This window comes from Drosophila montana, unplaced genomic scaffold (assembly GCF_035044405.1).
Source record: "Drosophila montana isolate Dmon_TW-CO22-7 unplaced genomic scaffold, ASM3504440v1 contig_1327_1, whole genome shotgun sequence".
Classification (NCBI taxonomy): Eukaryota; Metazoa; Arthropoda; class Insecta; order Diptera; family Drosophilidae; genus Drosophila; species Drosophila montana.
This window is the reverse complement of record NW_026996290.1, coordinates 56,860-72,053: the sequence shown is the minus strand read 5'-3', so window position 1 is coordinate 72,053 and position 15,194 is coordinate 56,860. Positions and strand designations below refer to the sequence as shown.

Here is a 15,194-nt window from a genome sequence, read left to right as displayed (position 1 = left end):
ACTACTTTCATGGGATAAGGATGGAAATGCATACACGTGACCGGGATTACTCACGCGATCAGCAGGCCAGGCCCTGATTCACACATGCACGGCCGGGATTGCTCATGCGATCGGTAGGCTAAGCCCTGATTCACACATACACGGCCGGGATTGCTCACACGGTCGATAGGCTAAGCTCCAATTCACACATACACGGCACGCTAGGTTATGAGAAGATGGTATGCTGAACACTGGTTAACTTCGGGGCCCGAAGTTAGGGTTAATAGAAAATAAATGGAGTTAACCGACTTTCATTGCTAACTTCATTTATTCACATCCACTTACTATTCGCTACATTACATGATTTCCCTAAGTTAAAGCCCTGCCGCACTGTCCGGAGACCTAGCGCTCCGCTGCACACCCTAAGTCTCCTTTTACCCTTACTTCTCTTACGCATGGCTACTCACCCTGACGTTCGATCGCAGGCGAGCCGTGCGCTGGTCGCAGTCGCTCAACATACCCGGCCAGTAGTACCTCTGGGCTAACCTCGATACCGTTTTCCTCAAGCCTTGATGCCCGGCCGTGGGAGCATCATGACATTCTTGCAATACCCTCTGTCGGTGACCACTAGCCACACATAGCTTCCAGGGAATGTAGTCCTCATCGTCCGTCCGGTGGGCCGTCAGGGGGCCTCGGCCACCACTGCATGCTGACAGGTCTCTAGAGGATGCCTTGATAGTGCATCGGCCACGACGTTGAGCTTCCCTCGACGGTAGTGAACGTCAAATTGGAACTGTTGGAGTTCCAGTGCCGATCGAGTGATCCTTCCTGACGGGCTCTCGATCGAGTTAAGCCACTTGAGTGCCAGACGGTCCGTTATCACATCGAATCGGAAACTCTCTAGGTAGCAACGCAACTTCCGGATCGACCATACAATTGCCAGGTACCCTTTCTCAGAGTGCCGTTAGCGGCTGTACCTGAGTCGCAAAGTTGGGAACAAAACGCCTGTACCATGAAGCCGTCCCGAGACACTGTCGCAACTCCTTACAATTAGTCGGGGCTCTAAGGTCACGTATCGCCTCCAACTTCTCCGGATCGGCTCGTATCCCTTCCGCACAAATAACATGCCCCAGGTAAACCAACCTGTCCCTGAAGAAGCTGAATTTCTTTCTATTCACTCTGAGATCGCCCTTAACCGGCGGAACACCTCCCCAAGTTCTCTACATGTTGTTCTTTCGTCGCCCCTATTACCACGATATCGTCTAGGTAGGCGCACGCATGAGGCTCCATCTCCGGCACGGTATCTGCTAGTACCCGTGCTTCAAATCCAGACTGGAGATGAACCGGGCTTGACGCAACCGCTCCAGGATGTGATTAATCCGGGGGACAGGATAAGCATCCGGAATGGAATGCACATTGAGTTGTCAGACACCATGCTGTAGGAAGCAACAGCTGACGAGAGCTCGATTTTCGCGATCTGGAAGCTCACCAAAGTTTCCCGTCCGTCATGCCAACGGAACCTGGGCCAGATCGCCAAAGGACAGAGCAGAAGCCTTCGCCAGCAATCTGGAGGAGACCGCATCACATGACAGGCTACAAAGAGTCGCACAAACCCTGTAGGAACCCTCCAAATGTTCCTCCCTGTGCCATACATTTAAAATAAAAAATATATTTTGTATATTTTAAGCATTATTAAAAATGTTAAAATATATTTTTGAAAATATAAATCTGACTTTAATCTTCGTTTTTGTGCGTAATCTGGCGACAAACACGAAAAGGAAGACGAAGTCATACATATGTATGCATGGAAAAAGGCATGTGTGTATGTAAATACAAACATACATATGTAAGCTTGAGCATTCATATATGTGGTCTCCAGTTTTCAGTGATGAACAACCCTGAGACGACGTTTTATTATTTTAATGTTTATTTATTATTATTTTGATAGTTGTAGCTTAAAATGCTATTTAGTTAATAATACTGTACATATGTAATTTTTTGTGTAAAATTTATAGACTTTAACGAATCACTCCTGCGTGTGTAGCCTACGAGAAATCGTCATCGACTGACTCTCTGAGCGGACGCTCTGACCGTTTGCTCTCTCTTGTAGCTTTTTGGCTCTCTGTTGTTGTCGTCGTTTAATAACGGCGACCACTGCGCGTTGCTCGCTCGGCTGCTTGCTCTTCTGGAACTTTCCCGAATCCCACATTCGGCCCTCCTAACATGGAATTCTTCCCAAATTCTTTCATGAATTCTGCTACCGGAGACGTTTTACAAGGACCTTCTCCATAACCTTCTTTCTCTACGTCATATCTGCCATGTTTGTGTCTCTTTATCAGATATTTTCCCTTCAACTTTTACCCTACTCCATACTGAGTACGCTTAATCGCAACCAAGTCGTCTATCTTGTATCGCTCTTCTACCTTTCTATTCGAATCAAATGCTCGTTTATTCTCATCTTGCAATACCTTTATATTTTCCCCAGCTTGCTTTCTTAATCGTTCACGTTCGTCCTCCAATTCATCTAAAACAGACTGCTGCACCAACTCTTTGAGCTCCAGATTTTCTGAACAACGCATGTCACAACCTGTCAAGATTTTAAACGGAGTAATCTTTGTACTTCTCGGCTCTGTATTGTTAATTAGCTGTTGTACTCTACCTACGTGCTTTTACCAAGAACATATCATATGCTTGTCGCAGTAATCTTTCAAAAGATTCGCTGTAAAAGTCGTACCTCTGTCTGACACAATCCTATATGGGTTACCAAAATTAATAGCCTGCCGCTCTAAATAAGTTATAACTTCTTCGGCTCCTGTACTGCGAGTTGGATATAATCAGACATATTTTGAAAATCCATCGACAATAACTAAAATGTGATTATATCTCTTCTTTGTTATTTCCATCGGCCCCACGTGATCAATATGATACGTAACTAATTGCTTATCACCCTTATTTATCGCACTTTTTCCTTCAGTTTTGGAATAAAATATGACTTTTCTATCAAACATTGCGTTTTCTTTCCCGAAAAATGTCCCTGTCTGTGAGCAATTTGGATTATCTCTGCGTCCATTTGAGGCGGAACTACAATCAATTCTCGATCTGGATCCTTGTAAAAGTTCTCGTACCCCTTACTTTTTACCAATATTCTCACTGTCAGTCAGAACGAAACGAGCTGTTCTGCTTAATGCATCTACATGTCTCATTTTCGTACCTGAGCGGTGCTCTATTTCGTAATCAAAGTCTTGTAGAAACATCGCCCATCGTGCTACTCTCAACGGCACCTCCTTCTTTTTCATCGTCATGGCGAACGCATTGCAATCGGTTACGATCTTAAATTTCGTTCCCAAGAGATAAACTTGCCATTTTGTCAAAGCTCCTATGACTGCAAGCACTTCGAGTTCGTACGAGTGATACTTTGCCTCGCTAGGCTTTGTTTTACGACTCATGTAAATTACAGGATGAAAGAAGCGATCTTCTGAGTTTTTCTGCAATAATACAGCCCCAAACCCAAACTTAGATGCATCCGTTTGAATTTCTGTAGCCAATTTAGGTTTATACAACATAAGAACTGGTCCACTGGTTAACGCCATTTTTAACTGTAAGAATGCCAACTGCTGTAACTCCTTAAATTCAAACTTTGAATCCTTCCTAAGCATGTCTGACAACGGCTTAGCAATTACAGCATATCCGTCGATAAATTTCCTAAAATACGAAGTCAAGCCAAGAAAACGTTGAACACCTTTTTTATCACGGGGTATTGGAAAATTTGCTACTGCCTGCGTTTTCTTGTCACTTGGTTTAATAGTACCGTTTTCCAAAATTTACCCTACAAAATGTACCTTCTTCTGTAAAATCTGGCATTTGCTCCAATTAATACGCAAGCCATTTTTCGCTGCCACTTCAAGAACTCTCTGTAACTTTTGTAAGCCTTCCTCAACATCTATGCTTGGGATGACGCTATCATCCATGTACACGACGCATCACCATTGTTTATTAGCTCACGCATAACAGACACAATAAATCTCGTATATACTGCAGGTGAGTTTGAGATACCAAATGGAACATACAAAAACTCATACTGCCCTTTCTGCGTTACAAAAGATGTATATTTCTGTGACTGTGCCTCTACTGGTACGTGGAAATATCCATTCGTCAAATCCAACGTAGTAAAAATCAGTGCTCCCTGCAACTTCTCAATGTCACTGTCCATTTGCACCATCGGAAAGTCACGCACTATCTTTTCATTCAACTTGCGATAATCGCAACATAGCCGCTTTTTCCGGTTTTTCTTATCTACCAGAAGAATGGGAGAAGCATATTCGGATAATAATTTATAATCTTGTCCGCAAGCCACTCTTCAACTTGGTCGTCTACATCTGTCTGCTCACTGAACGCTAAGCGCCTCGGATGCTGGTAAACTGGTATCTCATCCGTAAACACAATCTTCATTTCTACGGGACAGTTTACGCTTTTCTTCGGATTATACTCGTGTATCATCCTTCTCACTTTATTGTGTCTGTGTTAAACCTGACAGGAAAACCTCATCACCTGCCTTACTTTGCTCTGAGCTCAGCATACATAGGCTTTTGAATTAATTAATTAAATCGGCGCATGAGCCCTGGGCTTTCTGTTTAGCATAGCTTTGATTCCTTAATTCACTTTCACTGGTCACCCTGCGTACAAACTCTGTTCCCTGTTTTGTCACTTTCATATCGATAGTTTCAAGAATCGTTCTGCCCAAAATTGCGTCAGATGCGATGTCTTCATCGGAAATAACATGAAACTCGACATGCATATCTATTCCATCTATCTGCACTGGGATTGTCAAACTTCCAAGTGTTACTATCTGACTCTCGCCAATGCCTGTCAAACATTTCTCACGACCCGATAACTTGTCAACTCCTAATTTTGCAAAAACATTCTGCTCCTGTATCCACAATTCCTCTAAAAACTACCTTTGAATGAACAACAGACTTCAGTTCTAGCCCGGAAGGGGTAAACAAGCTTGCTGGCTTTATTTTGCCCTCATCCTGAACAAGATTTGTTCCCTTTTCTTGCTTTATATGCCCGTCCATTTTGCAATGTGCTGCTCTATGCCCTGGTTGATTGCAACGGAAACACTTAAATTCAATTTGCGGACAATCTTTCCGTAAATGTGATAGATCACCACACTTGAAACATTTTCTTACTGGTTCCGATCTTTTCCCTGCGACGTTCTCTTTTTTGCCGACCTGCGAGCTATTTTTATCTACTTGCTTTAAAGGCCCTCTTCAAATGCCTCATATTTCTGGCTTGGTACAATAGAGCTTTATTTGCTCTGGTATCCGGTATCCCATCTATGAAATATTCTATTAAACTTTCCTCTTCCAAATCAATCGGCTTCGCTATCTCCATCAGCGCATACAAATATTCATGCAGTGTTTCGCTCTTCTTCTGCTGACGCTTGCTAAGCCTACGAAGCTGGGCCCACAGCGGATCCCAATTTTTAGAAGGGTGGCAACGCCAGGTTTGCGATCCACGGCGCCAAAAGCGACGATTGCCATTGGCCGTCCGATTCGCTCTTAAAGAGACTATGAGGAGAGTGGATCACCTCGCAAATATATGCGTGTGCCGAAATTGGGCACCGATGATGTTGCTACCCAAATGTACGGGGAGTTCGATTTGATCAGCGGTCAACGGCGAGCGTGCCAGCTCGAAGTGAGCATACAATTTTTATCTTGCATACCGGCAAGTTAAGCCGGCTCGTAATAACAAAAAACTTATCAAACAAATAAAAATTTTGGTTTTGTTTTTTTTTGCAATTTAATAAAAATCAAAAAAAACGGCTCCGACAACGAAGGGACCAGCTCTCGTACCAGAGAGGCCCACGAAACATACCAAAGGCCAGGATTCGGCCCAGCGGCGCACACCAGCCATATCCGCGACGCCGCCAGCCAAGCGTCGGCGCAACCCTGAAGGCGACGAGACGGGCCACCAACGACCGGGCTCCAACAACGAAGAAGCGGCCACAGGCAAGACCACGCCCACATCCTCCAAGTGAGTCTGTTCCATTTTGGCCCTCTTCGTTCGAGTCCTTGGCAGAGTCAGACGAAGACTCCTGATTGTACTCCTTGAAAAAGAGCAGATTTTTTTATCGTTAAATTTAGTTTTTTTTTGTTTATAAATTATATTTATACATACATAGGCACTTACGCCGAGCTTCACTATAGAGTGCGAACGGTGAGGGAAAACTACACCCAGAGAATCCGATGAGCCAGCCGGCGCGGCCCACCGTAACAATTTGAAACACTTGGTTTGTACTAAGTCTGCTCCGCTTTTGCTTCTTTATTATTTCTGTTTTATTCTTCAATATATGAAATGGAGTTAAGCTAATTATGTTAAAGCTAAAATCGTCAGAGAGGGAGACCGTACTCATGCAAGTTATCACCCAGGCTGCAAAGCAATTCTTATTGAAATCATTAACAGTATTTCGGAATAAGTTTCTATTCCAAGTACTTAGCCATATCACACTTATTAGACCCGTTTCAATCATTACGTCCACTTAACACGCAGCTGCGGCTTTGCTTACATAAAGATCCAGACTCCCGGCTCTAACATAATCATAAGCACAGCGAGCTTCTGAGCTTTAAGAAAATAAGCTTTATCATAAACATAGCTGACCTGCAGCAAAGTTTATAATTGTACTTTAGTTCTAATTTTGGATTCAAATAAATCGGAATCTTCTAGCCTCCCACAATAAAAATATTTTTTTCCAATTAGTCGATACTAATTGGTTAATTTGCATATATATTTGCATTAAAGTATTAGTGCGCGTGTTGCTATGCACTTAGTACTCCCGGCTTTGCCTGTGGGATGCATGGTCAGCGCTTATGCCGTAAGTCGACATAAGACGGTGACCGTCAAGTGGCTGATCATATTATATTTGATCGAGTCACTGACTTGCGCTTATGTTTTGATTTGTTCGTTTATATCCATTGTTGTCAACGGCAATATTTAAGATTGTAACAAAGTGTTACAATGCGCATGCACGAATACACTACAATTGTCAATTACATAACATCGCGACCGCTGAAATCTCGCCTGTTCTCGCGGAAAACTGCAATCTCGGATGTTCGAGCTAAATTATGAGAAGCAGACGTTTTTAGAGGCCAAGGGTTCTGATTTTGAGTTTAAAAATGATGAATGGGTAGCAAAACTTACATTTCTGGCGGACATATTCGCTCATTTAAATGATCTGAGAATACTTACTAAAAGTAATGATAGCAGAAAGAATTCATAGACGTAAAAACTGTTCGGAAATTAAAACTGAAATTTTCCAAAATTGTGTATGCACTGCTTTCAAATTATGCGAATTGGGATTTTCAACTGTCACTATGATAAAACTAGCGGGTAAAACACGGTCTTCCCATGGCACGAATAAAATAAATTTCTCTAAAAGCTTTAAGAATGAACAATCAACTTTCTTCCAAGCCAATTTACCACTGTCGCGGGTGGAATTTCCCAAATCGCTGAAACTGGTATTCCTTAAGTTCCTATGTAGAGCTTTGAAAATAATACAATAAAATCTTTGAATTGGACCTTCCACCATGAAAACTTTGATTTTTCTTAAAATGTGAAACACGGTTTAAATGTTTTATACCCTGAATAGTATAATGTATTTGTGCAAATGTATGTAACAGGCAGAAGGAAGCATCTCCGACCCTATAAAGTATATATATTCTCGATCATTATCAATAGCCGAGTCGATCTACCTATGTCCATCTGTCTGTCCGTCCGTCTGTCCGTATGTATGAACGCAAGGTTCTTAGAACCTTTAAGAGCTAGAGACTTGCAATTTTAGCTGTGAGTCCTCCTAGGGTCTGCGCAGATCGAGTTTGTTTTCGATATTCGAAAACTTGCACCGCTTCCAAGTAATCGATAAAAATCGATATCGAAATTCTGTGTTTTGATCAATTTTGGTATATAATAAGAGCTAGAGTCACAGAACTTCACATGTAGCTTCTAGAATATTATATATATCAAGTATCTATCACCACCACCTCCCCACTACTACATCATAGCTATAAATCCAGTAAATAAACCAATTTATGCTGTTCACAATATAAGCCACAATGTAAATGCAATTGACTTTTTAATAAAACACGAATATTCTCTAGTACAATAATTTCATCAAGATCGGTTAAGAAATACGAAAGAATATGTGTTTCGGCTGCCCACGTGCTTGCGGCAGCAAGCGCAAATTGCAGGAATTTCTGTATACATGAACACACACACATTCACGCGCGTCTTCTTTGAGATCTATCAACAGCATTGCAATTGCGATTGTTTTGTATTCTGTGCTGCTCTTCTAATACGTTATTTTCTCATTAAGACATAAGTATTGGTGTGGCTGTTGGGTGGAGGCGGCGGCGAATAGTGTGGTCTGTAGCGAGTTCGAGCCCTACCGAGGGAACCATTAATTTTTTTTTTTTATGGTGAGGCTATTGAGAAAAGGCGGCGGCAAGTAGTGCGGTTAGTTGCGAGCTCAAACCCTGCAAAGGGAACTTTTTTTTTTTTAATTTTTGTATATTACTATTAAAGCAAACGAGCGGGTAGCGCGAGCTGTATTTGGTGTTGGAATGAGAGGGTTCAGGGTATCCCCTAGTCGGGAGCTCCCGACGATAACCTATAACTTGTTTTATATAGATACATGGAAATGCATTAGGACTAAACGCCAACCACCAATTTACCACTGTAGTGGGTGGAATTTGCCAAATCGCTGAAACACTTATTAATGAAGTTGTTATGTAGACCTTTGAAAATAAGTTTGAAGTAAATCAGACACATCTAAAAACTTCGCCCATCAAATCTTTGAATCGCATTTCTCAAATGATTTTTCTTATAGATCTTGGGAAATGAATTTGAGCGCGAAACGTCAACCACCAAATTTTCGACTCCCATTTCCACCAAGGAGGGATGGATTTTCCGAAAAGTCTGAAACACCCCTCGAGACCGATCGGATAGTAAACAAAAAAGTTTCGAACAAACATTCTTTTTAATCGTTGTGGGTGGAATTTCCAATATCGCTGAAACAAGTATTTATTAAGTTCTTATGTAGAGCTTTAAAAATAAGTTTGAAACAAAACGGACAAATCTTAATAATCGCACTTTTTACCGGGGATGCTTTGATTCTGCGAAGAATGAGATACACGTATCAAATGATTTTTCCTATATATCTTTGGGTTTGAGCGCGAAACGTCACTTACCAAATCTTTGAGGAATGGATATTTCGAAAAGCGTGAACACCCTTCAATTGAATTTGAGCAAAGATCTTTGAAAATGAGTTTGAGGCCGATCGGATGGTAAACAAAAATTTGCATACAAACGATTCATCGTCATTGTAAACGAATTGCAGTCAGTTTACTTTATGCCTTAAACTTTATGCCTAATACGTACACAAGCCTTTTTATTAGAGCAGACATGACAGCAAGAACTTCGTATTCGTATGCGGTATGTGGGTTATTCTGCAACAATACCCAAAACTAAACTTGCTAGCATCCGTGTGAATTTCCGTTTCTAACTTAGGATTATACAATTTGAATACTGGTCTATTCGTAAACGCTGCTTTCAATTGTTCAAATGCGACATTCTGCAACTCTGTAAATTCAAAAGTTGCATCCTTTCGCAAAATGTGAATATCCTTTTTATCTCAAGGTATCGAAAATTTTCAACAGCGTGGGTGTTGGATGAAAAGAGTTTTTTGAATTTTTGAGAATCTAATCTAAGGTGGGCGTGTGTAGATGGTATGAAGTTTTAATAAAGTTTTAACAAATTGCTGAGCATCTAGAATTGACTTCTATGATACGCGTACAGATCTGATTTCTTAAAATAACTTAAGATTAAAGGGACTGAGTTACAATTACAGTGTTCGAAAGAGAGCGAGACTTCGTAAACGAAAAGAGAATTCTTAGTTGAGAGTGATTGACGTGTTTTACTTGTGCTCCAAGATTTTTATATATTTTTGCGCTTTAATCCTGCTTTTTATTTCTAAATTTTGCATTATTGGTGCTTTATTTAAAAAGCCTTTATTACTTGTGCAAAGTATTATCTGTTGTGCAGCGTAAGTCTGTTAATTATTGCATTTATTAAACACGGCGTCAGTTCCGTATTGTTGTTATTGCCTGTTTTGATCCTTTTGCTTTGGTGTTCCCCTGTGCACTTACTTGTTTGTGCGTGTGTTTTCATTGCTGCATATTTGTTTGTTTACGAATAGCTATTTTTTGAGCGTTTACTTGCTCTATTTTTGTGCACCGTGTTTCGTTTTGCTCTGCGCTCTCGCAACTTCTGCTTATCTTTTAACGCTGGTAGTAATTATGTCGTGCTGTAAGAAACCTTGCACGTTCAAGCAGGCTGATGATTCTGCATTGCCGCAATTTGTTAATTGCTGGCTGTGTGAGAATATAATGCATGCTAAATGTGCAGGTCTCACTGGGCGTGATTGCGACAAGATCGCTGCAATTGCCAAGAAGGGCTGCGGCGGTTTGCGTTGGTCGTGCCCAGAATGCATCGACAAGCAAATTGATTTCTCCAGAATGTATAATTCTGTGAGAAATCAATCCTTAAAACTAAATAACGTGGCTAATCAACTCTCGAGTAGTTTTGACTCGAGTTGTGAGTTGCTTAGCAAATACAAATTCGAGTCTCCAACCAATCGCCGGTTGGAGCCTCAATTTTTGCAGTTGCCCTCTCCGTCTGTCAGGCACTCATATGCCTCTTTTGGCCCTGCCTTGCAACTTGGATTTATCCCCAATGTTGTCATTATTGCTTTCTTCTCCCCTGTTTTATCCGTCATACCTGAACCTGTCCCAGTTAGCCAAACTGCCTCAGCTCCCTCAGCTCCTTGCCCAGATTGTTAAAAACAATCATGGTGCCTCCTTGGCCCCACCAAATCCTGTTTTACCTGCAGCCCAATCAGGTCCTACTTTAACTGTTGTTGCCCCTCGTAGGCAAGTTTTTGTGTCTCGACTTTCGTCTGACACCACCTCTGAGTCATTGGCAGCTTATATTGCTAGCAAATCCTCTGCTAGTGTATCAATTACTAAATTTAATTTCTCCACTTCTCTTGAAATATCATCATTCAAAATAAATGTTTCACATGATATGTTCCCAATCATTTGTGATCCCAAATTTTGGCCTCCACACATGATTGTTCACGAGTTGAAGCCAAAAAAGCCGTAAACCTTCCCCTCCCTTCAATAGAGGGTACCAATGCTGCCCCAAAAAACTAACTTCTTTTTCTGACTTCCCCTGTTCATCATGGATTTGTAAAGAATCGGTCAACTACGACCAATCTGCTTGAGCTTACTTCCTTGGTAAATGATGCTTTCCTTTCGAAAATGCAAACTGATGTCATTTACACTGACTTCAGTAAGGCGTTTGACTCTGTGCACCATAACATTTTACTTTTTAAACTTGATCGAATAGGGTTCCCTTCGTCTCTTTAGCTTTGGATTAGTTCTTATTTAAAAGGTAGGACCCAAAGAGTAATGCTGAGGCTGACTACCTCTAAACAGGTTCACGTTACTTCTGGTGTCCCTCAAGGTAGTCATCTTGGACCTTTACTTTTCAATCTTTTTATAAATGATCTCCCCTCTGTTATATCCCATGCCCGTGTACTCATGTCTAGCATACATCATCCCCTCATCATTCTCGTCTTCAAGACGATTTGAACGCTCTGCAACTTTGGTGTTCGGCAAATCAATTGCATCTGAATTGTTCAAAGTGTATGTTTATGACATTTAATCGTACTACACCTTATCTTGTTAGATATACAATCGACAATATTCCAGTGCAACGTATACTAACAGTTAAGGATCTAGGCGTTCTTTTTGATTCAAAACTCTGCTTCAATCTTCAAATAGAAACCATCGTTAATGAGGCAAAAGGTGTACTAGGATTCATGAAACGATGGTCTAAAGATTTTAACGAATCTTTTCTTGTTCGCCCTATCCTTGAATACTGCTCTTGCATGTGGTCTTCCGCAGTATAACAATAGCCAGGATCGTATTGAATCTGTTCAGAAGCAATTTCTGCTTTCTTTCCCCTACTTTCTCTACCCCTAATAAATCGTTGCTTTCAGGATACCTTCGGGAAGTCACTGTCCATTCCCAGCTATGAGCAGGGGCATAGCTGGCCGGACAGGCTGGTTATTTTTATGGTATTTTCTTAAATAATATGGCAAATTAATTATTTTTAATTTTACTTAAGAACACTTTTTTCCTACACCCTTCTTCTTTGATGTAGGCTCTAATAGCGTCACTGACATAATTAGCTGTGAAAAGGGGCACAGCTGGCCGGACTGGCAAATAAAACACCTCCATCGGTCGGTGATGCTATTAGAAATTTGTGTTCGCTAACTAGGCTTTTAGCATTTAATTTTCATAATTGTATTCGTTAATTCACAATTAGTTAAGAAATAAACAAATTTGGTTTTATCTGCTCCACTGGTTTAATTCGACTGACTTAAGAAAAAGACTACAAGTATTGCGTCTGGGCTATTTGCTTAAAATACATAACTTAGAACATAACCGCAATACTGTTGCAATTGGAGGTCGTTGGAAAGGGTGGTCAGGGGGGTCAGGTGTCATGCCGGGTGTCAGTAGCTACAGGTTCCGGAGAGGGCCCAACCGAACATTGTGTTTTGCGCCACCGGCAGACCGTCTTGGCTCAATCTGAAGTTGATTTACCGTCTGAAGAATAACTTCCATGTTCGAGCCTTCGTACGGTACAAGCCCCTTCTGCACCGATTCGATTGACGGAAAGCCCAAGGGCCGTTGCCAAGGATGCATCGATGCGACTCGTTAGACTGCACGGATTGATAAGCGCTCGAGTCTCGAAGATTTTTGTTCCGTTTTCTAGGAGCACTGATGCCCCTGCGCTGGATCGGGGCGAGAGTCACGTGGCCCTAGAAGGGCACTTCTTTTCCTCTCCTCTCCTTTTATGTGCAGCAAACTGTGATGGTTCTTGCCACAGGATCGGCAGCGATCATTGTTGCGGCACGATGATCGTGAATGCTCTTGGGACAGGCAGTTGGGGCAGTACTTGTTTATCAGTACTGCCCGGAGACGCTTCTCAGGGCTCAGCCTCAGGAAGCGTCGGCATCGGTACGACCCCACTCCACGGGGCTGTTGGCTAGTGTTGTCTTGGTCTGGGACCATTTTTTTAATTTGTAGACACAGAGGACAATACAGGTGTTAGTTTGGTGGTCTGTATCTACGTAATGGTGGCATCAGAATCAACTGGTAGGTGGATGAGCTTAGCCACGGGCCTTTTGATGACGCCGCGGGTAGTAAGGACATCTACCACGTGGACCATGTTATCCGTGCCTGGATGAGTAGTTTGGACTAGGCCGAGCCGCCATTCGTTGGATGACGATAACCATATCACCGATCTGAAGGTTTCTCGTAAGATGTTGCCAATTGTTTTTTTGTGCAACTCCTTGAGGTTTTCCTCTTTCCAATGGAAACAGAACTCCTGATTAACGGCTTTGAGACATTGCCAGCGGTTCAGGATGGACGCTGCAGTCTCCTTAATGTCAGGCTCCGAAATCGATACAGGAAGACTGCCGACTAGGGAATGGCCTGGACTAAGGCCCAGAAGGTCAACCGGGCTCTCTGATAATGGAGAGATTTGCCTCGAGTTGAGGCATGCTTCTATTATTGATAAAAGCGTGTATAACTCTTCAAACGTGTATTTGAAAGAGGAAGTGGCCTTGGAACAAACATCTCTTTCGACCGCGTCACTTATTACTTTTTTTAAAATAACTTATAAAGTGTATTGTTTATAAATAATCGTATAAAATTGCCACAAAACGCGCAAACAAGTAATATAACATACGTAAAATCAGTGTGCACAAATAGGAACTGAGAAAAGGTCTTCTGCAAAGCGGATCTCAAATTTTGAACGTGCAGAAATGGACGCCGACGTCAAACAGAAATTAAACGCAGCATTCCAGCACCCTTATCCCCTATTCCAACATATTACAAAGTTGAGCAAAGATATTTACTACTCGGATAAATACTATGATGTGAAATTTGAGTACAGACATGTGGTCTTGCCGAAAAAACTTGTAAAGCTGGTGCGCAAATCGCATCTGATGACAGAATCCGAATGGAGATCAATCGGTGTGCATCAGTCGCGCGGCTGGATACACTATATGATACACAAGCCAGAGCCGCACATTTTGCTATTTCGGCGTCGCAAAACGGAGGAGTAGGCGTACAAAAACACTCCCGGCACATACACACACACACACAAATACATGCATACACATTCACAACACATCTTACATATACGTATAAGCATACATGGAAGCGTTCCAGCTGACCCGACGGCGCAGCTGCTTCTGCGACTGCGCAAATAGTGGTAGCTGCACAACTGTTGCGGTAGCGGCTTTAACCCAACAACGAACACACGCACACATACAAACTCATTCATTTATTCTGTTTTTTTTTAACAATATTCATACATATACTGCTTAAGTCCTGGCACAATTATGAATACGTTGCCATATTGCTATTATATCGAATTCGCCATATTTTAAAAATGTAATTCTATAACTGATTTTCTCCACATAAACCCTATTTGCGCCGTAAATTTCAGTTTTGCTTTAAGCCATAGCACTATATACACTAACATCGCGAAACGCACACAGCGTTATGAAAATTGCCTGCACATTTTCATTTAATATTAAAGATATATGATTTGTGATCTAGAAAATTTTTATAAATACATAATGCATTACGTTTTAACATAAGATAAAGTTAAAAATAAAAAAAAAAAATACAAAAGAGACTCTTGAAGATCTTTACTCCCGCTTCCCATAAGCCACCCATGTGGGGGGCGCTTGGAGGGTTGAAGAGCCAGGACAAGTTTTGATGGCTGTAGGATGAAATTACACGCGTTTTCGCGGCTTCTATAAAGTCACGCGATAAAGATTTGGAGGCTCCAACGAACTTTTTGGGGGCACTCGAGAAAGAAATCGGTCGTCAGGTTCGAAGTGGCTTCTAAGTGTGTGGCTCGAGTGCTGAAGCATACATAGACGCATTCATAGCCCTTGGTTATTAGACATGCTGGACCTGTGTAGTTTTTTATGTCAAACGGTCCTGCGAAATCGACGCCTGTATGCGTGAACGGACGGGAGAACGTGGATCATTCCACTGGCAAATCACCCATGA

At 41.8% G+C, this 15,194-nt stretch overlaps 2 protein-coding genes across 2 annotated transcripts; one reads left to right on the top strand and one right to left on the bottom strand.

Moving 5' to 3' along the window:
• Positions 1-446: 446 nt before the first annotated feature.
• Positions 447-4,476, bottom strand: LOC135427334 (uncharacterized; the record flags this gene model as incomplete). The annotated part of the gene is made up of 5 exons (XM_064680802.1): positions 4,368-4,476; positions 4,115-4,272; positions 3,191-3,464; positions 2,341-2,566; positions 447-744 (listed from the first exon to the last, which is right to left on the bottom strand). Coding segments are annotated over exons 1-5 (1,065 nt in total), but the record flags the coding sequence as incomplete, so codon positions are not given.
• Positions 4,477-13,755: 9,279 nt separating this feature from the next.
• On the top strand, positions 13,756-14,404 carry LOC135427364 (cyclin-dependent kinases regulatory subunit-like). Its single transcript, XM_064680838.1, has one exon. The coding sequence runs from the start codon at positions 13,931-13,933 to the stop codon at positions 14,231-14,233; it is 303 nt and encodes a 100-aa protein (XP_064536908.1). The 5' UTR covers positions 13,756-13,930; the 3' UTR covers positions 14,234-14,404.
• Positions 14,405-15,194: the final 790 nt, after the last annotated feature.

Excerpts from the sequence above, each read along its gene's own strand:
- LOC135427364 (XM_064680838.1), top strand. The coding sequence starts at position 13,931 with ATGGACGCCGACGTCAAACAGAAATTAAACGCAGCATTCCAGCACCCT.